Raw genomic sequence first — 25,021 nt, 5'->3', positions numbered from 1 at the left:
AGGTGACAGGAGAATTTGTTTCTAGGAAGTGGTTACATTTGCATATGACATCAGTATGGCTCCTTAAATACAAGGAACATGAGACAGAGTCCTCATTCAAGTCCTCTTACTCCTCTCCAACCAGTATCGGAAATTTTCCTCTTGCTGTCACACTTTCCCTTGATCTTCACATTCCTATCTCCTGCCTTCCTTTACCATTACTTGTACCAGCTTAAGCTCCACTAGCTTGCTTCCTTGGTCTTCTACAAAGGCATGGCTTCCAGTTTGGATGCCAGCCCTCCTCGCTTCCCATCATTAAACTTCTTTAGACCATGCTACAGAGGAGAGAATTAACTTGCTGACACAGGCACTCTGTTTTACTCCTAAATGCACCCTCTTAAATTTCATATAGACCTCCTCCAAACTAAACTTCCTTCCACTTCTGTGCAATAATGATGTCCCTAATTGATCTCTTCTGCAGCAAAATCTTAGACCAAGAATCCTAGCCTTCAGCCACCTTCATCACTGCTCTCAAACTCTCATCTCTATGATGGAAATTCACAGATCACAGAATCATAAAATATCAGATTAGAAGGGGCCTCAAGAATCATCTGGTCCAATGTTCCTAGGCAAAGCATGACCTAGACTAGATGTCCCAGCACTGTCCAGCCGAATTTTAGTGTCCAGTGCTGGGAAATCCACCCCTTCCCTGGGGAGTTTATTCCAATGGCTGATTGCTCTCATTGTGAAAAATTTTCCTCTTGTGCCCAGTTGCTATCTCCCCAGGAGTAACCCATGTCCATTTCCCCATGTGACTCCACATCTCCATCTTTTTTGTATCCACTCTTTAAATACTGGAACATGGAAGTAAGGTCACCCCGAGTCTTCTTTTCCCAAGGCTGAACAAACAAACACAGCTCTCTCAGCCTTTCCTCATCTGGCAGGCTTCCTAGTCCTTTAGTCACCTTTGTGGCCCTTTTCTGGACCATCTCAGTCTGTCCACATCTTTTTTGTAGAGCAAGGACCAAAGCTGAACTCAATATTCCAGGTGTGGCCTGACAAGTGCTGTTTCACATCTGCTCTCTTGTCTAAACCAAAACCTCAGTCTCTTGACATTTCTTTGTAGCTGCACGTCAACCTTCAAGCCAAATGAACTGTGACTTACTGTTAATCTTCCTCCCACATCTTTTGTTCAGCAGTGGAAAATTCTCCATTGCCAAGATTGCCAGTGTCTGGGCATTGTTCCCATTTCCTAAAACCTGACTACACCTAACTTTTCCTACTCCGTTTCCATTTATATTTAATGCAGGGTTTTTTTTAACCCATACAGCTAAAGGCCCTGAGATCTTATTCTGTTCACCCAACAACTCTGTTAGGATGACAGTCCACAGAACTACTTGCATCTTTACATTTCCTTTCTGCATTTTTTCCTGCAAAGTTTGTAATTCATTACATGTATTTTTTAGGCACAACAGAAAGAAAACATAGCCACTTCTGGATGCATAAACTCATGGTTTTCCATGCTGATCACTGAAGGCCAATGCTGATTGATACTTCTTGGGTCTGTGTCTACCCAACTGCTTTCCTTTGTCTTGTAATTGAGGCAGGATCTTTGGAAGCAACTCTGGAAGAAGGACAAACAAAACCCTTGGGGAATACATTTAGCAAGAATTTCAGAAGCAGAGATTGAATGGGCACACAGAAAGTGCAAAAGGGTATGGAGAGTTGAAGCACATCCCTTATGCATGAAGAGCAAGTCCTCTGAGAAACTGAAAGCAGAAAAAATCCTTACTATTGCTAGGTATCTTTTATAAGGTTTTTTGAACATAGGGAGAATCTTCATAAATTATAAAGGTAATAACACCCAATTAAATACTTCATTAGTAAAGTACACTAACACATAAGACACCCCTCACTTTCTTTCATAATGATAATAAAAAGTACAAAACATACCTTTCAGTTAAGAATAAAACAGTACAGATTCCATTACCCTATGTGGAATATTCCAGACTGGTTTGGGTTGGAAGGGATCTTAAAGATCACCCAGTTCGAACCCCCTGCCACAGGCAGGAATATGTATAACTTTTGAATTAAAAAAAAACCAAACAAATAATAATACATGCAGGCAAGAGGTCATCCTTTGGGAATTATTTGCTTCCTATGTTATGAATGTTAATATGATGAGAATTGAAGAACTGGGAAAATTTATCTTGAGATTCTGTCAAATGCTATGACCATAATCAAAGGTTCCTCACCCACCTTCAGCAGCCATGTAATCCCAAACATCAACACAGAAAAAGAAGAAGGGAGCCAAGCTCAAGTCAGTGGCTTTCCTGGGTCCTGAAAGCACTGTTATAGCTGGTAAAGTCAGCTTAAGTTTTACTATTGAAGAAAAGTAGATGTTTATACATATATAAAATAGAAGCCAGGCATCTGTCAGCACTAAGAAGTGTCACTAGACAAGCATTTTCAGCTTATATGAGATTTCTTAGTTTTGTAGTTACATAATATTAGTCAAAAAGGACTTTTTAGAAGAATCAGATCGACTATCTCAGAAAGAAATAGGATAATGTTTTTAAGACTACAACAGCAGTGAATGCAGCTTTCATTAGTGAGGAACAAATAAATGCTATAAATTACATCTAACACTTTACAGAAGTTTTCAACTACATGCAATCGAACTCATTCAGTTTTTAGTGTCTTAATGTCATTTGGGTACAAAAAACACTTTTTAGGAAAAGTGACAAATGCATAAAGTTCAACAACATAGATTTTTCAATCACTACAGCTCTGTCAAATACATCTCATTTAGATCCTTTCTGCTTCTATGCTATAAAAGAGTACAGTTACATTTGCCTCAAGGAATTAACAAAATCAAAACCAGGTATTATTTCATAATTTTTGCTGATTAAAGAAACGTCATTTAACAGCTACAGCTAATACTGTTGTGCAGAATATTAAGCCTCTGCAGAACAAGGTCTTAAATCTGATTCTCAAAGCATTTACCATGCTAAATTAGAGAGAAAAATATTAATCCATTCTAAAAAAGGACACTGAAAAGCTAAAAATCTTAGTAAAAGTTCATGATGTTTAGGATCTCTTCATGCTTATCAAGAAAGCTGAATAAGAATGTTGCCACCTGCCCTGTGTAAAAGGATTTCAAATAGCTTCCTGTCTCCCAGCAGCAAACTGACTACAGCATCAGATCTTCCTTTCCAGTGAGTATCCCCCCAAGACCGATTTAGGTTTATGATCATTTTTTGAAGTAATAAAGGCAGAAGAACTTTACAAGCAGCAAGACTAGAAAATACATATAGAGTACGACAATAGGAATTAGCATTAGTCAGGAGAATTGGGTAGGATAAAACTCCCCATATGGAAATGAAGAGTTTATTTTGATGCAGGATTCCAACAGTACCAAAAACCAGCAAGACAATTTTAACTGAAAACTGGAGAAGCCTACTACAATTAGCCATGTCAAAATACAGAATTTTCTACTATCAACCACTCTTAAGTTGCTGGAAACACTGATATTGTACAAGTTTAGACACATATACAGAAATGTACATTCAAGTCAAGTCCGAGGATGGACAAACACCTTGCATACTGTATTATTCACTGATATAAAAAACATTTTGATCAAGACAGAATAATACATTAGCTGGTCCTGTGATACTGAGAAAGCAATGAACTGGGTTCTCATGCCAGAGCAATTTGTCATCTCTGCTTCCTATTAAAGGAGGGACTTCTACAAATAAGCACATTTATATATAGGACAATGCAATCCTGCTGATGCTGATGGCATGAATCAGATACTGAAGCATGTGCTCAAACAGAAATGCAAAAACCAGAGCACTTCCACTATACAGCAAACTCTTCAATATTATTTTATGGCTAGTCTACTACTACTGCCAAACCCTAAGTTTCCAATAGGAAGGAAAATACACAACTACTACAACCAAAACACCACACAAACCCAGCAACACAAGCCAGAAAGGAAAAAATTATTTGGCCTACATTGCAAAAATTGCTGCAGTCTGAAGCACTCCTGTATTTTCCATACCACTCAAAGCTCCTATCTTTCTCAGAGTCCATCATGCTACCATTTTTACAGAAGTTTTTGACTTTTTTCATAGAATAAAGGAAAATAAACTAGTTGTAAACACTAATTTTTTTACAATGATAAAACAAACTTGCTTTGATAGCAACTTTTCCCAGAAAAATCACAATCCTACTTAAGCTGCCCAATATTAAAGCCAGACTTAAGAGACTAATTTTAGACTCAAACACTTGAAAACCAAGAATGTTACTGGTTTCTGCTACACCGTAATTCTCACCCTTCTGAACACACGAAAAGCCACATTCAAGTTGTATGTGCAAATGAAGAACTATCACTTCCTACAGTACTTAACATTTTAACATTCTCTGGAGTGAAAAGGATTGTTTTTTTTTTAAATATATAGTTCTTACATAATTTTTTACCCCAAGAAAATGAGTCATGGGTCCATTTGTGCACAACATCAGAAACTGTTTCAGTGTATGCTCTAAAGAAGTTTGCATTCCATCTTCAGCACTACTTCTGGGAGCAGATGGGAGCAGAAACCAGAAGGAAGCAACAACAAATGAACACCAATCATAAACCTGCATTACACACAGCACCCCTGCTCTCCCTTTTTTTTCTGATCTTTGCCCCCAGAATTACAAATCCCCCTCTTCGCATTCCCAGAGGAGAAAAAAAAAAGTTTCTGGAGATATGCAGGAAATCTTCAGGAGTGACTGAAAGGACCCTAATAGCCTCCAGAAACTGAAAAAGATAGGAGTAATAGCCAGCCAAAAAATTCCTTTTACTTCTGCACACCTAAATGGCAAAGAAAAGGAATTTCTTAGCACATCTATGGATTATAGCATGCTCTTGATCAGGTAGTCTAACCTAATAACAAATCACATGGTATAGTCTGACTAGCAAGCTATGAAGAGTTTCCTAACATTTCACCCAAGATACAGGAACATCAACATATGAGAGAACATTTAAGCAAAAGAGAAACAGGATTTTACCTGTTTAACTTCACAAGATATAGCTTGAAAACTTTCCTCCAGCAGATATCAAAGGCTTGCTGAAATCACTATGCAAGAACATCACAGAGAAAACTGCATTAATGCCTTGCAATAGAAGCGCTAAATATATACGTATTAAACATTTAATATACCAGTATAGCCTCACTCTTCATATGTGGTAGACATGACACTTCTGTGACATTCCACATAGACATTATAAGCTTGTTCTAGAATGAAGGACAAGAGGGGACATAGTTGAAAAGAATTTGCCCAAAAAACCCACACTAAACGTGCAAGCCCAGCAAGAACAGTAATAGAAAGAAGGTAACTCCTGGTCTACTCTTGTAGACCAAGTGAACCATAAAACAGAACAAGAAAACTTTTCAAGCAACACAGTTAACAAGCAAACACCTCTATTAACCCAATTTATATCATGAGCTTGACTTTATTTTGTTAAAAACAGGGCTTGAAAGTTTTCTTTAGATTCAAATAATAATGATCAGGAAAAAATAAAGTTAAATACCAACTGCAAGTGGTAATACTGAGCTGAGTTTTAAAAGGGTCACGTAAGTAACCTTAACGGAGCTAGAAACACTAAAGAAAAAAAAAAAGGGTGCCAGAAAACATTTGCTCTATAGAAGTGTGTTTGAGGGTAGGGTCTGTTTTTTTGAGGAAACTAAGAAGCAGAAATCACTAAAAAAATATGACAATCATTTTAACATCCTGGTGATTCAAAATAGTAAGTCTGGTGCTTGACATCCATACGAGGCTTCACCAATTGAGCTAATAGCAGGAGGCTGTCAGCCTCTATCAGTTACTATGTAGGTCAACAACAGAGGAAGAAAAAAAAACAAAAACAAACCTTGACAGAGTGGAAAAAAGAGACTCCAGCTATAGTTCCACATTATATTTAAGCTGATTAATACCTAGCTACGGCCAAGTGAAAGCTCCCACTCCAGCCTGCACCAGCTCTGTCACTTGTCAGTGGCTGGTGACCTGATTGAGTGTCTTACCACAGCAAGCTATCTGAGGACTGGTAACACTCCCTTGGTGTTTGTTTGTTCTGCAGTTGGCTTTTTTGCATAGTTATCTCCCTGACTTAGCTGATGGTGAGGTCAGATGACAGCCAAAGCTAACACTGGTAAAGAAGCAGGAGCACTCTTCCCTCTACAGTTGAGTCCACACAGTCTTCCCTTAACAGAGTCTGCCAGAGACCAATGTGTAAATGGTAGCTTTAAAGTGAATTGTATAACAAAAAATGAAACTAACTGTAGAGCGCCAAGGTCAAAGCCAACAGTAGAATAGCAGAACTAAGAACTACTGGCCAAAATCACAGTGAAATAAATGGACTGAGCAGACAACGCACACAGCACCTTGAGCAGAGATCACCAACAGAAGCACAGGCCATGGCAGGTTAAGCTTTGGGAAGTTCCTCTGACAAACTCAGAGGAGACCCATCTGTAGACGCGACTTCCAGTCAGAGAGGAGATGACACTGTCTTCACTGTACACCCGAGATACAGAAGTCCACCTGTGTGTACTGGTAAGAGAATATACCTAGATGTGTAAGAGTTGCTCACCATCAGCATGGGTCCCCTTTCCTGATCACCAGTCAGATAGTGCACAGGAACACAGCTTCCCTGGCATTGCTGCAACAAGTCACTGATGCCTAAAAAATGAATGGTTCTGTAGAAACAAGACAACCACCATGTGAAGGATGCTGTATGTCCACACACACTGCTGATTTATTAGGCTGAAGATTGGTTGTATATGAGTGCAGCATTAATAACAATAACAATAATAGTTCGAATACTGGTTTACAGAATAAAGGATGACTCTATATTTCTTGTGTGGGTCACCATCTCTGTGGCAAATCACTCGGTTTCAGGGCTTTAGTCACCCTACAAAAGCAAGCTCTCTTACTCCTTATGCCAGTACTCTGGAGATCAGGCAACAAGCCAGTCAGCCAGCAGTAAGCTGAGCCTGCTGAACAATCACTGACCATTTCAGGCCAAATCAGGTCTCCTAACTGGCTGACTGCCCAAAGGCTGCTGTTGGGGCAAGGATATAAGCAAAATTAAGTGGCTGGGGACACAGCAGAACAGAGCATGAGCTTCTAGTGTTATAGACCTGCACGTTCAGGGATGTTAAATTAGAGCCCAAGCTATAAGGAGCATGTTTTCTGCACAGACTCACATGGCCATTAACTAGTTATTCCCTCCTTTAACATCACCCCTATCCCCTCACTCAGCCACGTGATTTCCTCTTCTCTAGTCTATCCCAATGATATTGCTTCCTCCATTAAGTAAAAAATCACTCCCTACCACCCTAGATTTTATTTATGCCTTAGTGAGCACCAAATTGCTTCAAATATCTCCTTTCCCCAAGGCCACTGATTAGCTTTTGATATCTCACTCAGCCAATACCCACCTCCTCTTATGCCTCACAACAACATCAATCTTGTTCTTAGGGAAAAAGGGAAGAAAGCAAAAGGCACTCTTTTCACAGTCATCCAACCCCTTTTAATTTGCTCTGAGTGCAGTTCCCATCTTCAGCTTTCAAAGAATGAAATTAATTGCTTCTCCTCACCACTACCAAGGCTCTCTGCCTCCCCTGGCTTAAATTCCCCATCCAGGTTCCTGTTCCTTATCAGGTACTTCTTTCCTTTTGCCCACCTCCTACACTGGAAAAAAGAGAATTATATTAACTGAAGCAATGTCCTCTTCCTGATGTCTGTGCTCAAAAGGGGCAACTCAGTAAGCATGGTAGCTCCCTCCTTTTATACCACAAGTCTTCTCAGCAGCCTGATATCCTGCAGTAAACCCCAGTCTCTCACCACCTGAAGAAAAACAGCTGGACAAAATTAGCTAGTTAAAGCAACAAGCATTGTATTAGTCTGATCTTAGTCTAGAAGCTCTCAATTGTTCACATATAAAATAAGTCAACAGCAAAAATACACATAAAGAGATAAAGGCCATCACAAAGCGAAAGTAGCAAATATCAGATAATGTAGACTCAGAGATGGCAAACTTTCAGGTAAGCAGATGGTACTAGACTTCTCTGCACAGGAAACCCTCTGGCAGGGCCTACAGAGCTGTAAGGAAGCGACTACCCTCACACAGATGTTCTGTTGACACATGCTACCACATTTCCCTAATGCTATTTTACTCCCCCAGCCAGAGCTGCTTTGCACATCCCAGAAGCAATACTGCTTAAAATACCATCTTGGAAATTCACACGTACTCTCAGATTCATATTCCCATTCCACCTATAACTGTTACCATATAGCTATATGGCAAAACCTGATACCTGCCTATCAATGCATTTAAAAACAGTAGTTAACACTCATGGTACCATAAGCCATGCACTAAAATGCATGGCAAAGGGCTTGAAAATGAAGAGGGGTAAAACCCTGGGATCTACCATATGATACCGATACAATCTCTTCACTATAGGGAAACAATACTACTAGGGGTGTGCAGCTTAGTCCAAACACAGATCTACAGCAATTTCTCTTGACTTGCTCCTCTCACTACCAAGAAACAGTTATGCACAACCCTCCTGTCTAATACAGCATCAGTGCTAGTCAGCTTTACTATGGCACAGGAGCAGCATTTGATTTGTCTGAAAGACACAGATGAGCACCTTATATTGCAGGATCAGCAGGACCACAATAGCCAGCAGTGCTCCTGTCCTTCCATGTGGTAGCAGTTTAAAACATAGGCCTGCTTCACAAAAGCTGGAAGAATTACAGGGCAATAGCAGGGGGAAAAACTAATTTGAACTCAGTCTCAGAATAAAAATCGCTTTCAGAAGTTATTTTGTGATGTGCCATGAGATAATCCCTGGCAGGGCAGGAGCTGCAGTCATTGCTCTGTTAAGCACAGTCCTTACTTATTTCAGGGGAAAAAAACAAATACATATAGCACTTATACTGTGATTCAAAAGGATTTCATACAAGAGGACGTGGATTGCAGTGTGGATATATTTTTAACAGTAATATTAATTAAAACAGAAATACTCTATAAAAGTCTTCTCTCATACAGCACCACTAGGACTGGCAACAAGTAATGAGCAGCAAAGCTTTATATCTCACTGCTTGGCAAAATCAGCCAAAATAGTAACTAAAGATAGCACAACAAAATACCTGGAAATCATGGCATGTGGTCTAACCTGCACTGTACAACAGAGCAAAACTGTATCTCTTTATTCCCAGAGTTCTTTAATCTTGTCGATAAAGCAGAGGATGAAAGACAACAGTGTGACAAATTATTTAGCCTTCCTTTTAAGGTAGGTGCTTTTAAGAAGTTTCCACATTAAATAACTCACCCTGCTCATAAACTACACAGTTTTGCTTCAAGAGGCAGATAATTTGGTGGTCAGGGCTTTTTTTCCCTTTTAAAAAAGGCCAGGAAAAAAAAAGCAATACTGGATTAGTAACTTCACCCAAAACACGTAACAATGCAAGGCTCACACTGCTCAGTACATTTATGAACATGGAAAGCAGATTTTTGCACATCAGAAGAGAATATAGCTGCTGTCAAAGAACCACAGAAAGGGTGAAGTGGGAAGGGACCTCTGGAGGTCATCTGGTCCAACCCCCCTGCTCAAGCAGGGCCACCTAAAACCAGTTGCTCAGGACCATGTCCATACAGCTTCTGAGTATCTACAAGGATGCAGCTATCATTGCCATAAATTGCGCAGTGGACTTTCCTCGTATATAAGCAAGCTGCAGAGAACATGAGTGATACTCCACTGTGAAAGACACCTTCCCAACTGCAACTTCTTTCCCACTGGGAAAACAATACTGTTGATAGCCAGCTAGGTTAGAAAAATTCAGCACCTAGTCTAAGGAATGACTGATCCACAAACAAGGTAAGAACGTTAGCATCATGATGGAAAACACAACAGAATGCAAGAAAAAGTATAAAAGAGGAAATTGTGATGTGTAAACTGCTCTTAGACATTGCAATGAAGTCAGCTAAAGATGACTTGGCATTCTTCAGGAACTGCTAAGCGAATCTTTTTTCATATACATCTGCAATAAAAATATTGTCAGGGTACAAGTGAAACAAAATATAGCAAATAAGTAAAGTTTCAGTATTACATACATCTAAGACTCTAGTATAGTAGAGCATCTAGTATATACATCCAGAACTATCATGGATGTTTTTCATAAACCTATAATAAAACGAACACATTAAAGTAAAGCAACGCAATGTTGATTAATAGCTATGAATGCCATTTCCAGTATCGGTGAAATACTTTAATATTAAAGTCCTTTACAGATTACATATTCAGGCTTTAAGACGTATGCAACAACAGATGAGCTGGAGACAAACTACTCTTGACATGACCAGAAAAAACATGAAATGCAGCAGCCCAAAACCTGCATCTAAAATAATAGAAGAGGTGGGGATATAAAATGTCTCAGCAATCTGATCTCTGAATTTTCTTCAACAGAACCTCAGATTTTTCAGATAGCTTTATGAGCAGCATATAGTAAACAATATTATCTGCCTCTGTTAATTTACTTAATACAATCACATATACACCCAACATGTAAAGTCAAATTTCTTCCTTGTCTACCACCACTGTTGTCAACTTTCTGAATTCCCAGCAATAAAATGCAGCCCAGGGACAGCTGTAGTCATATGTTTGATTCCTCTAAGATTAAATTAAAATCTGTTTCATTAGCTCAAATTATTATGGTAACTTCCTTACCTCTTCATGAAAAAGAGGCAACTTCCTTAACAAATATGTTATAACAGTACATAATTAATAAAGAGTCAAACAAGATGTCATTGTTCACCGGACTAATGGAAACTCTGGAACTAGAAACCAACGCACAACTTTTTCCTTCACTGCCTGTAGGCAACAAAATCACGTTTATTTTGAGAAGTTCAGAACTAATACTTTCAAACACATTGGTCCAGAGTAAACAAGCATGCAGCCCCAAGATAAACCAGGGGCTCCAACTCTTTATGACGCAAAGTCCAATGCGAGCTCAGGCTCAGCTCCAAAGCCAAACTGTTACGTTACAAGAGGATAATCTCGTAAGCCACAAAAGGCAAGAAAAAAAAGAGTAAAATTGCTGAGATATTAATTCATGAGCAAATCAAAAAGGCATAAAATCTGAGAAAAAAAGCAGTTGAGTTGTAATATGCTAACTCAGTAAGATCAAGAATCAATCCACTCCAAGAATCAAATGTTTTCCTACCTTTTACCTTTCAGGCCACCAAGGACTCACTAAACTGGTAAACACATTAATCCACAGTAAATAGCCTAACTGGCTAGGCTCTGCACAAGCCAGCAAGTAATTGCTGTGGTTTTCCTGCTTGAAGAACCTCCCTGTATGCTAGAGGATGCCAAACACATACCCACAGCAATTTTATATAGAAAGACTCTATTTCTGAAGATTAATGCTGTGGCAAAAGGTCACATCCTTGCAGCTGTTGTCATGCATAGAAGTTAATATTAGTTGGAAGTTTTTTCCAAACCTAAAGTAAAGGTACCACAAAATCAGGCACACAGACTAGGAAAAGGAAGCTTAACTCCCTCCCCTATAAACATTATGACACCTTCAGTTATTACAATTTTAGATTCCAGAGAGAAGGGATGGAAGAAGAAATAAAGAACACAAAACATGGTATTTAAGACAGCTGTCAAAACCTAAAATAGCTTTCCTTCTTGAGGACTGAAGTTTCATGGAGGCTTCTATTTACTCTCACTTCTTAAAATTCAATCAATCATTCTTAATGGGTTAAAAGAAGATGAAGCAATATGAGCCACCCACCAGCACAATGTGTCTTGGGACCACACCTAACCTTTGTGGGAGAAAGGTTGAGGCAACAGTTATCAGTGATCTGAAGAACAGCATGACATAAAGGAACAAAAGAAAAACTTCGAGGTTACACTTCCGTCCAACTCCTCCTATACTTTCCTTCCCCATCAGCTTTCTAGTCTCCACACAGAAGAGAAGATGGTGATGCCGATTTAGATGTCACAATTGGACAGCACTTGCCACCTTTACAGCTCTGCTTTATTTCAACTGCTGAGCACTGAACTGAAAACTGTAGGGTCAAATTGCTATAAATAACTAACCAATTTTACAAAAAGGAGAGCTAGAGAAGAAACTGAAAATAAAACATAAAACCAAAACCCATCCACCAGAAATGGCTTTGAACACTTTGATGTAAATATAAAGCTTTCTAATTTGCAAAGGGCATTCTATTTTAAGCATTACTGAACCCACCTGAAAGGTGGTGAGGCAAGGTTATGGTTGACACAGTTTAAGGCAACTTTTCAAGGCAGCCTGGAAGAACTCTATTTGGTCTGCAGAGGTTCCAGAATTTCTTCTTAGTAACAGAAGTCAGATAGAAAAATGAATGTGTGAAGTATGAAATTTAAGGGATATTTTAATTGTTTTATACTTTCACATGTTCTATAGTTACTAGAACACTACACAATATTACTCGGTTTGCTTTTTTCTGAAAGTTCCATACTATGAACCCTTGAAGGTTCAAAACAAACCTGCTAAGGAACCAAAGAAGAGTAAGTAAATGCAACTTACTCAAAAACTATACATGCAACTTCGGAGATAAAGCTTCTTGTTGGTTTGTTAACTTGTTACTGAATGAAAGGAAGTTCCACAGATATTTCCTTGAGACTTCTTTCCTTTTAAACTCAAAAGGCATTTGAAATTCTCCCAGGATCACAACCAGCAAATTCTAGACCATGAAAAGTGTTGAAAAAACTGTTGGAGCAAGTCCAGAGGAGGCCATGAGGATGATCGGGGGGCTGGAGCACCTGCTGGAGCACAGGCTGAGAACACTGGGGCTGTTGAGCCTGGAGAAGAGACATTAGAGCAGCCTTTCCAGTATCTGAAGGGGGCCTACAAGGATGCTGGAGTGGGACTCTTCATTAGGGACTGCAGTGACAGGACAAGGGGTCATAGGTTCTCACTGAAACAGGGGAAGTTCAGGTTAGATATAAGGAAGAAGTTCTTCACTGTGAGGGTGGTGAGGCTGCCCAAGGAAGTTGTGAATGTTCCATCCCTGTCAGTATTCAAGGCCAGACTGGACAGAGCCTCAGGTGACATGGTCTAGTGTGAGGTGTCCTTATCCATGGCAGGGGGTTAGAACTAGATTATCTTAAGGTCCTTCCATACCCAAACTGTTCTACGATTCTACTAAACTGCAATCTCATGCTCCGGATTGACCAGGTGACTTGTATCACCATCTAAACCTCCCCGTCCAAACGAAAGGTTGCATTTACTTTGCAGCGCCTGAAGTTTCTCCTGCAAGTGCTCCTGCAGGTTACATTACCACTAGAAACGTCACATATTTCATTGAGCATAACGATTCAGGCATCTTGCCAAATTGACATGAATATGTCAAGCCTCATTTTTCTTTGTAATAGCAGTAGACTGGATGATCTAGTCCCACTGTAGTGCGACAGCCAGATGCTACTCTGAGAAAAAAAATATATCTAAAGAGGGGAGTGGGGGTATCAAGCAAACAGCAATAGCATATCCAGCTGAACAAAATTAGTGCTCAAGTGATTTATAGAAACCAAAATAAACCTATCAAAAACTACAGATGCATAAAAAAAAAAGCCCAGAGAAAACAAAGACCTGGGTTTCATATGTAGTGGTAGTAACATGATCTCAAAAATTCTGCTGTTTCACAACACTATACAAGAACAAAGTCACCATTAGGCATCTGACTTCATTAGTCAATAAACTGTTCCCATTGCCTACTCTGGCCAGCTAGCCGCTGTCAAACGTTGCAATGCTAGCACAGGACTGAGTAAAAGCCAGCCAGAAAGATTCTAGGTTCTTTCCCATCCCTGTTTTTTTGTTGTTCTTTTTTACATTAAGTAACACCAAGAACGACGAGTTGATGGGAAGTTTTTTTGTTTGGTTTTAGGTAGCATTTTTTGGTGAGTTGTGGTGGCAATTTTATAAAAACAGCTTCCTTTGGTTACCAATACAACTTTGAATGACTACGAATGATTCCCAAGTGTTGTGCTCACCAACATTACTACAAGAAAAAGCTAAACCAATTTCATAACAAGTTGTTCACAAAAATTTCCAGTAGAATATCAGTTACCTCACTGGTTTTAAAGTTTCATCTGCAAGCACTGGAATGACAGTAGGGGCAACTGATTATCCACTTCACTGAACAGTTTATAGATGTCCTATATACAGATACCTTGTTATCCTTCCACAGGTGTCAGTCCAGTGAGAAAGTCTGCAAATATTGTATAAAACAAACATTTCTCAGTTATCAGGGTGACAGTTATAGTAGTGCAGTTAAGCTCCCTTTCATCATCTGGGATGTGAACTAGTAATTAATTTCACATAGAAATAGGCATGTATAACGTTCATACTCTATGAACTGCACTGACTTGAACCAGTTTAACAAGTGTAATAATTCATTGATCCAACTTGACAGTTTTGAAGTACATACATCAGTTTTAACAGTCCAGAGTAACAATTGGTTAAAATAATGTACAAGATACAGTGCTAAAACTAAAGTCAAACATATATTTTAATTCTTAGCACTGTTTTCCATTTGTTTTGATTTTTTTCCTTTTTACTGGAAAATAGCTGTTTCACAGACCCATCAATACTTTAATTGCCATGGATTCCACTGTTTCTAGAAGGTGGAATTAGTTACAAAAGTAGAAAGCTGAATTCCTTGAATATGCTTTATAACATCAGAAATCCATGATGCAGAAGAACTCACCTGCCCCTCTGCAGTATTGTCTTCTCCAGAACACTGTGTATTTCAATTGAGAATTCAATACATGTGTTACTCTAACTTGGAGAACACTCTCAACTCAAATAGAAGCCTACAGCAGCAGAACAGATGCCTTTTGGAACTAAAGATGTGTGATTACAGCACTGGGAAAACAGACACATGCTTGCATCATCTGTGATTATTAAGTTTAGAATTAAACAGTCTTTAGTGTTTCCAAGATAAACCTGATTAACAAGAGATTTAAAAGGTCACTAAAACATGGTTCTTAGTCAAACTAATTCACACTTCTATGTTTTCAGGACTGAATTCTCTTTTTCTTTGGGGGGTGGAGGAAAAGGAGAATATTGTATCTTACGCAGAAAAATAACTCCCTTCTTCTCTGAAAAGCATCTTTCCCACTACTTGTGCCATCTCAAATAATCCCAGAGTCACAGAATTTTCTTGAAGGTTTTTTTTTAAAGCATAGGGCAAATTTTATTTCATAAAAGTAATGAAAACAAGCAGGAAGTATATGGACCAGAAAGTCAGCTACGGATTATGATTTTATTTATATACACATCAGAAAGGATGCAAGTGTTCTGAAGCAAAAGCCGATCCCCTAACTTGAACAGGGAAAATAGTAAACAGCACTTAAAATGCAACACATTTGTAATGATGGCACCGCATCCAGAAAAATCAGCTGAGAAGACAGTGCATGCTGAAAGCTATTCTTACCAGCCAACAAACGTAAACCACAAGCACAAACCAGTGTATTCAGCACAAGTTTACTGATCTGGCAGGATATTCAGAGCAAGAACATGGCAGGTATGATCTTCCCCATCACACCAAAGGATTTAAGGGATATGCCACTCACATGGACAAGATGTTTTTCTTACCCTTTGTGAGCACATTCAGTTTGATCCAACAAAAAAGAAAAGGGATTAGTTTGATCTACCACTGGAAGTCACCTGCTCATAAGTGGCCTGACTGTACACTCAGAACACGTCAGCAGGTCCACAGAAAAATGATAAGAAAATTACTGGGAGACAGAAACTACTTAATACAGCTTGCCTGTGCAAACTTCAAATGCCTTGCTGGCCTACAAACAGTGCTAAACCTCAGCAGAAATGAATGTCATCTTACAAAAGCCTTCTAAGTTACTACCAGCACACATTAAATGTGAAAATTGCCATTTCTACATGCTGGTGTTAATAGACACAAAGTAATCTCATTTAAGAGCTCTTTAAATCTTTATACAGCAAGAAAATACTTTCATCTTATGAGCTCCCTCAAAGCTGTGATTTTGCTCATGCCATACTGATTATACATAACTTTAAGCCAAATGAAAACCTTCAACTTGCTCTCTCAAAAAGAATCACACAAAATAGCTACCTGCTACTGCAAGCCTCAACAGCAGAAAGGAGTTGGGGAAGCATTTACAAAATCCTCTGGTGGTTTAAGAGGTGACTAACAAGTAAATAAAACATAAAACATGAACAAAACAAATGCCAAATGACATACATAAGGTGATCCAGTTAATGGGTTTGCATCATATTAAAAAACAATAAATAAAGGCAGCAAGAGAGTCATACATATGATTCAACATTTGGACAAATAAATCCCATGATTCAACACTTATGCAAAGTTAGCAGAACTAACGCAGCCCCATACTTCATATGTTAACAGCCTTTAGCTTTCTGTGCCAATGAGCCCTACCACCTCAGTAATCCACCCATTACTATTGGCATCCCATAAAACCCAGCAGTTCCCTGCCACATCATAAATTAATGATCACCCTTCTCCGGCAATCAGTGAAGAACAGAGGACACATGCTGTAGCTGGTTCAGAGCAGCTCTTCTGCAGATCGACCAAGCAGCAGACTAAGTATCTTGGGCTCATAGCTGTGATCCCTCCTTCAGCATTGTCCCTAATTAAGGTCTTTCTCTTTCACCCAGCACTGAGATATGCACAAGATACAGAAACATACTTATTTTGACATATTACCCTTTACTGCTGATAGATGTTATGGGGGAGAAAGAAGGAATACAGAACAGAACAGGGTCAGTGAGTGCTACAAGCGAACATAAGGCACAGCCACAAACTTTGCTGGCTTAGGAGACAAGGCCGAAGTTACCTTTAAAAAGCAGCCTCTTAGAAAATAAGGTTAACAAATAGCCTAGAACTTATCTTCTCCATTTTTTTTTCAAGTTCTGTTTTAAAAACACCAGTGTACCTGGTTGGGCTACCAGGTACCACACAATGGAAGTTACCAGGCATTTTTGAGAATACCAGTTATTTCCGAGTTCTTCAAACACTAAATAATGGCACAGAACCTCCATATCTTTGAGAGATTAGATGAAGATACATAATTTGCTCTGTGGAGGACACTAGATCAGACAACATAAAGACAAAAGGAACCAAAGGTTACAAATTTTATAAGCAAACATATGACAAGAACTTAGCAGTTCTCAAAGCTTTTCCCAATATTTGCTCCTGATGAATGTGTGCACTCTCAATGCATTAGGTTAATAAAGTAAAATCTATTTGTTGAATTTGAAGACAAACAGCAGAATTCATATTGATTAAATAAAAGGTAAAGACACTATAAATGCAGGTATTTTGGAAAAGTTAGAATCATACAGAACATCTGGAGCCCTCAGACTTTTTATTTCAAGGTTTCGGGCAGCAAGGGAAAAGTGCTTAAACCATGACAACCCCCTTACTACCCTGCTGGCCTCACACACTCCTCTCTCCGAACTGTTAACTTGCAACAAAACTCTCAATGTTAGTAACAAAGTGATCATGTAGTTACTGAATCAGGAGAGATGACAGTCCCCACTAGCGCTTGCAACTGGAAATGGAGGGGAAACAACAAATCTCACATGTTGTATCCAAACATATACCCTCAAGTTCCTACTTTGATAGCCTGAATAACTACTGTGAGAAACAGCTGCCTATCCATCCACCCAGACTCAACACTCAACCATACTTAAAGTGGACTTTACAGGCATCTTAGGGAAGAACATAAGAAGCGTTACAAAACTTTTCCTCTTTGCCCATATTCAGTCTCAGTTCAACTGTTATGAAAACACATACATACACACATTATATCACTAACTTGCAATTAGTTTTACATACATTCAGAAAGCAAAAACCCCTTAACTCAGAACTAGCTGAGTAGGATCAATATGTTTGTATTTACTAGAGGAAATTGAGAAGATCAGAAGATGTGGGAACTCTTACAGCGCAATATGCCCACAACTAGCCATAATGCTTACTATTGCCTACACTGCTACCATCATTAAGCAACCCACATTTATGCTAAAGTTCTTTTGAGATTTTAATCTACAAAACTCCAAATGAACCAAAGTGCTACTGCCTCCCACCCACCAGAAGCTGGACTAAATCCAGCCAGCAGACTTCCTGCAGTTTTCCCACGCCTGATTGTTTTCCAGCATGTAGACAAAGCGTAGATCATGCAGAAAAACAAGTTAAAACTTTTCCTTATTATTTTTAACTGGAAAGGATAAGAAATGGAGAGCACCAGCTCTCAACTCCTCTCTTTCATAATACAGGAAATACTTTGACAAACTGGAGTGCAACAAGATAACTTGAAACAAGCAGTATTCTACATATGATGTAGGCTGTTCAGCAGATGGGGGGAGGAAGGAGGACATCTAGACAGATGGTCTAGAATTTGCATTTTGCAATTTGAAGATGGAGGCATTTCTCAGCCTACAACACAACACACTCATTTCAGCAGAATCTTAGAAATAATATAAGAGGGTACCTCTCCCACAGTCCAATACAACTCTGGGAGAGATTCAAATTGAGTTTAAGGGTATAACGTGGGGACTCCTGAAGAAATAGAGAGCAAACAAACTCCCATTAATCTTCAAGGACCAGCATAATTTTTCAAGCCCCTTCTCAAAAAGAATGGAGAGCTCCAGAACAGAGAATGGCATGTGGCTATTAAAAACTCCAACTGAGAAAAGTCTTCAGATAGAGATGGGCAGTGCTCTTGAAATAGCTTCAACAGTTGAAGACCAGCACCAAATAGCTACATCTTCTTTGCCCTAGACATACCAGATATTTCTGAACCCTGACTTGGCGCATACTACACCTGCCCATTTCAGCTCCATACGTGCCCATTTCAGTTCACCATGAGGACCTGCATCTTATGCATGTTGACCCTAAAAACCTCTTGCTTCCACGTCAGGCACCTTAGCTTAAACTCAGTGCCCGGAGACAGACTGTGAAGTCTACTTTGACGACAGGCTCAATTTCATGCAATGAAAAATTGGACAGAGTAGGAGCTGGGGCCCAGCCACTAAAGTGGCTCCTGATTTTTCAGCAGAAAAGACCTAGGTTCTTAGAATCACAAATAGCAAGTAGTCTTAATAGTCTCAGAATAGCAAATAGTCTTAATTACACTAATGAGCTGTGCCTCAAGTAAAGGTGGGAAAGGAAGGGCAGAGTTTTATGCACTTTTATACTTGATGGCATGGCAGAGGATAACAGGAGACACTGATCCCACTGAGTAAGAGGTTAAATTATCTCTGCTTCCCATTTCTACTATGGCTAATTAAGTCATAGACCAGAGAAGATAAAGGTATTCAAAAGAAGCATATAAAGCCTTTCATGTTTCTTTGAAATAAATAAATACAGGATTTAAAAGAAGAAATTAAAACTGAAAGCTCTTGAGAATCATTTTTGTTACTTTCACCTCACCTCTTAAGAGTAGAAACAGCAGCTGCTACTGCTGTAGAGACAAACATGTATTAAGCAACAGAGGTAAGAGCACTTTTAGACTACTGCCATAGCGCTGCTGACCCAAAACTGGACGTTATCAAACTGCTTGGCAGTTATCTCTGCATAACACAGGAGCCAATATTCCTTAACTTCACAGAAACAAAGTCAATGGCATGATTCACACTGATATATACATACTCACACACAGAGGACAAGGCAGTCGAGGTGGCCAGTTGTATTAGCAGCACCTGCTATCAATGTGATGAGATGAGGGTTAGTCTGGGGGCTGTTTTTAAGCTTAAGCAGGAGATATAACTTAAAGGAATACAGAGGAATTTAGCAGCTGAAGATACAGCTCTGCAAATTCTTAAGGACTGAATTGGTGGCACAACAGTAGTCCAAGTGCTGTTAAAAAGTGGCATTGCAGCTTTGAGCTCATAAAATTATGTTGCCTCTAAGATTAATGTACTTTTACCACAGGAATGATCTTAACTTTTGACAAGTAATATAAAGAGCAGCTGCTTGACATATCATTAAAGAAGCCAGTCTTCTCAATTTTCATTTTGCAGATAATCTTACTCCTTAAATAAGATCTGATGAACTGAGAAGATTACAGAGCATCTACATCCTCGCTCGTTTACACTAGATGCCAAGAAACCGTAAGAATATATTGTTCTCCTTCCAAAGCTATCTTTCAGACCTGGCACGGAAGAATAAAACATAGAGAGAGCTGGAAAATAACTGGGCAGTGAGAAACACCTGAAATGTTTCTGTGCAGCAGGGGAGATGCAGATGTTTTGAGAAGTAACAGTTATCTGAAACAGCGTAACAAATTTTGAGTGATGCATAAATTTGCCTGGCAAGATGCGTCTCCGAAACTGTGCTGCTCTCATTCCAGAATCTCCGAAATATCCTATTTGAAATGAAGAGAAATTCATCTTCTGGAAGTGCAATAGATTTTTAAAAAGCATGTATATGCACGCATCTTCACAAGTCCTGGACTAGTCTCTTCCACTTTCTCCCCAGAGGCAAAATTTTGTGGTACACCTCCCCAACATTACTAACCCATTCCCCATTATCCTGCAAGCGTAAATGAAGAGCTTACCCATGAAAGAAACAGCTAAAAATGAGTATTAACTTGCACTGCTGCCCATTCATTTCCCAAAATATAAACTGCAGTTTTATTCCAGATTTTAACCACCTTCTTACAAGAAAGCTGTTTTTCTTTGGATGATGGACAAGGACACTGTAATCCTTGAAAGATTACTTTAAACTATCAGGAAGAGAATGGGATCTCCCTGCCTTTTGATGCCTGGAAGGTGAGAAGTAAAGAAGGACAAGAACAGTAAAAAACAACAGCTTAATGGCAGATGCAAAGTTAATGTTGCCAAGAGCTAACAATAATTATAAAAATACTCAAGAATGCCAAGGGGGCCTAGGAAAAGAGGTGGGAAAGCAATGTGAGGAATACAGAAAACATCCAGTGAGAAACACTGCTTGTGCACCGAACAGTAAATCACAGCTGCATGACAATCCTCTACCTGTATCATTGCTATATTTTGCTAGAAGATAGAAACACGAATATGCTCCAATAGCCTACTAAGCTCAAAATTTGAGGGGTAGGAGAAAATAAGCATTAAATTATTATAGCCTATATACCAAGGGAGCAGCACAATAATGGTATGTGGGTTTAAATAATCTGATAGAGGTCAAAACCAGCATTCACAGAAGAAAACACTTTCCTCCAGTCACTAAATCAATACCTGTCATTTCATGATCAAGTGTATACTTCATATGAATGACCTTCAATCCAATTTCTTCTGAAGTCCACAATTCTTGTAAATACAGTTCGTCAATCCAACACCACGGTACAGATCTTAGACCACATTTTTCTTTGTATTCACAGTACGTTAATTTCTCTTGATCTTACGTACTGTATCTCCTCAGTGCCATTCAAAAAACAACACTTAAATTGACACTTGACTTTGCTCCTTGATAGTAATCTGAATATTTTTCCCTTCTCAAACTGAGGTAACAACCTAGAATTCACTACTGAAGACCCTATACTTTCTCAAAATACTGTCTGTTAATGTCCCTACAACCCAGGAGTAGGAACTCAACAATGAAAATGGCAATTCGTATTTTCCTTTATGGAAAACAGTCACTGAATCATCTCAAAGCTAGCAAATGGCCTGTTGATAAGACTATGTGGTAATAAGCCAAAAAAGCTGCTTCAGAAACAAAGCACAACACCTGGGTTCACATTGATTAACATGACATTCACACAAGTGTCTTATAAGCAGGTTAAACAAGCAGGCTTTTTTTAGTAGTTAAGACTTCCCTGGAGTAACCCAGTGGTCTGCAGGGCTCAAACAACAGGAATAGTATCTATTTTTGCTCAAATTAAAAAAAACAAAAAACAAAAAACTGTACATGAGAGGGGCAATTTTAGGTGGTGGGGTAGGGGAAGGTACACACGTTCATAGTTAATGGAGGGACCACAGGAGAGTTAACTGATGACAGGATAACCACTTTGTTTAAGAGCAGATCCCAAACAAGCAAAACATATTTAGCTCCAACAGCTGCAAGTTACTGGTTATCCATATGACAGAAAAATAGCATGCATATCACTACTAAAGCTGTAGCCACAGTAATTATACTTAAAGAGGAAACCCGAAAAGGACACATGTAAGTGGGTTAATCAAGAGCATCACTCCAGAACTATCAGTATCAGTAAACTTCGTTTTCTGTGGCCCATCTACTGAGCAACACAAGGTAGAACAGTCACAGCTGGAGTTCTGAACATTTCTGAACTCTTCCTTCTTTTGTTGCACCTGTCTTCTACTTTAGAACCTGATTTTGAGTGCATGTACCACAGTGATGGGGGGGGGAAGCTAAGAATTCAGATCATCAAAAAAAAAAGTGAAAGATGAGAACTTCAAGAGCACATTAGAGAGTCCCTAAACCTATGTTTTGTGCAACATTTAACCGCACAAGCAATTAATGCCATAGACAAAAGAAGTTCTTGTTAAACATTAAGCATCCACACCCCTTCAGTTAGGGAGAAAGAGCTCATAAGTATCACAAGGCATCCAACAGCAAAGATGCCTTAAGAAAAAACACCACAGTATTCAGGTAGTCTTTATAACTCATAACAGATGAGCAGAGAGGCACTTACACCCTCTCCTTTTAATCTAGCACAGATAACCTTTAAATTATTAAGTCAACAGGATATGTTTTAAACTGTTCTCAAAGGAAATGCCATCAGCATAAGCCACCTTTCTTTAAATTTCACTGTATTACTAATTTGAGTATGAAGAGCTTATATTTTATCACCCATAATGATCACATTCTCACATCTTGGACAGTGAAGAGAGATCAGTCAGCTTCACTATGACCCATGCACTATGGCTGGATTTAAGCGTTTAAAGTAAGTTAATATAAAGAGCAGCTGCTTGACACATCATTAAAGAAGCAAGTCTGCTCAATTTTTATTTTACAGATAACCTTGTTTTTTTTTCTTTAAATAATCTGATAAATTGAGGAGACTGCAGGGCATCTACATCCTCACTCATTTACATTGGAAGGAGACATAATGTATAAAACAGATTTAAAAAATGAGAGTTGAAGGCTTAACTTCACACAACTTTGCCTTTAACATTTAGAGGCTTTGTGCTGCACAAAGCTTTAGGCAGCCCAAAAAGCTATCAGCAGCGTGACATTTACCCTTCTTACTCTTCATTACCTTCAATTTCTTCACACTGGCAAACACAGTTATGGAAACTCAGACACCGGCGTCTCCAACTGTCTGGATATAGCGTTATAACAGTGATTTTAAGGGACAGAAAAGGGGACCGAGCCATCTACACTAGTTCTGTGTCCTGCACATCACAAGCTGACAGCCTCAGGGTCACAGCATGAAGTCTGTCACATCAAAGTTCTTGCTACACTATTCAGCAACAAGCAGCTGGTTTTAAGTAAGCACATAACATCTATAGAAAAGATGCGGCGGTTTTTCAGTCATATATACTGCCTCCACAAATGCCATAACTTAACCGCCTTCTTCCCACGACTGACCCTGGGAATTGGCTAGGGTGAGAAAACAAGCCAGTATTTTATCCTCCCAGCCCTCTTTAGCCGGGAGGTTAAATTCACAGTGGTAAAGAAAACACGAAACCACAGCTACATATGGCAGCTGGAGGACACAAAGCTAGAGCCCAGAAGTTGACACTCGTTAGGACGACAGAAGCACGTCAGAGAAAGGAGCGACAGGGATACGGGAAGGACTTTTTTCAAGGGATCTCCCTTCCACCTGGTTCCGCTCCCAAGGGGAACCCGCTCTGTCTCCACCGGCAAGCCAGGCTCTTACCTGTGCCGGTGCTCGTCGTGCTCTTGCCCGTGAATGAGGAAGCCGCCGAGGTTCTTGCCCCCTTTGCTGGTGTCCACGTGAGGAATGAGCACATCCTCCAAGCCCAGGTCAAAGCGCTTGTGCTTCGAGGAGTCGGGGAGGAAGAAGAAAGCCCCGAAGCACAGGGTGATGAAGGCACTAAGAATCAGGAGCAGGATAAATTTTTCGGAGAGTCTCAAGGTAGCCCTGTGGTGCGGGAAGGCGGAGGCGCCCAGGTTCAGAGGGGGCAGCCTCCGCCCGGAGAGCGGCAGCAAGGCGGGAGTGGTCATCCTTCCGCTAGCGACCACCCCGCGGGGTACGGCTCATCCCTTAGCCTCTGCGGAGCGCCCCGGCGGCGCGGGCCCGGCTCGGCTCGGCCGCCTCCCGGCCCGGCGCGGGAGCTGCGGGCGGCTTCACCATCCTCTCCGAGGGCGCCGGGCCGCGCACTCCCTCGCCTGCCTAACCAGCGAGCGGGGGAACGAAGGGGAGGAGACGGGGACCGGAGGAAAGAGAGGCCGGGCCGCCCCAACCGCTCCCCCCGCCTCCCGAGGAGCTCGGGCTGGGGCGCGGCCGCCCCACTACCTGCGTGTCCCTCCTCCCCTCCCTCCCTCCCTCGCCCCGGGCCCGGTAGGGCCCGAGCGGGCGGCTTCGGTCAGCGGCGCTCCTCGAGCTCCGCAGCCGTTCGACTGCGGGACGGCAGTGGCGAACAGCAGCAGGCTGCCGGAGGCCCGGCCTGGCGCGCGGCGTCCCCACGCCCGCGTCCCCTGAGCCGGGCCGGGCGGAGGCTCATCCCCACCGCGCCGCCCCGCTGCGAACGCCGCCAGTAACGGCCACCGCAATTCCACTCCGGACCCTCTGCCCGCACTTACGGCGCAGGCGCGCCGGTGGCGGCTGCGCAGGCGCCGTGCAGAAAGCGAGGTCTCCGGGAAGCCGGTGCCAAGGGAGCCATGCCTCTTCGGTGGGAGGAGGGACCAGGGGCGGGTCTGGCAGGCTGTGCGGGCGGGGCTGGGGCTCGGGCAGGGACGGGGTGCTGGAGGAAGGGAACCGCCGGGTCTGGCCTTCCTTTTCGTCCCGTCCCTATCCTTCCGTTCCCCTACGGTTCG

At 40.7% G+C, this 25,021-nt stretch overlaps 1 protein-coding gene across 1 annotated transcript in view; it reads right to left on the bottom strand.

The window, feature by feature from the left end:
• Window positions 1-24,806, bottom strand: part of MAN1A2 (mannosidase alpha class 1A member 2) — a 139,662-nt gene extending 114,856 nt beyond the window's left edge. Inside the window, exon 1 of the mRNA XM_062618100.1 lies at window positions 23,901-24,806. Within this exon, the coding sequence (XP_062474084.1) occupies window positions 23,901-24,208 (308 nt within the window). The 5' untranslated portion in view covers window positions 24,209-24,806. The remainder of the gene's footprint in view (window positions 1-23,900) is intronic.
• Window positions 24,807-25,021: the final 215 nt, after the last annotated feature.

The sequence above is a fragment of the Pezoporus occidentalis genome, unplaced genomic scaffold, assembly GCF_034315485.1.
Source record: "Pezoporus occidentalis ecotype Australia unplaced genomic scaffold, CSIRO_AGI_Poc_V1 ctg104, whole genome shotgun sequence".
NCBI classification, from domain to species: domain Eukaryota; kingdom Metazoa; phylum Chordata; class Aves; order Psittaciformes; family Psittacidae; genus Pezoporus; species Pezoporus occidentalis.
Note: the sequence above shows the minus strand (reverse complement) of the source record. Positions and strands in the feature narration are given on the sequence as shown.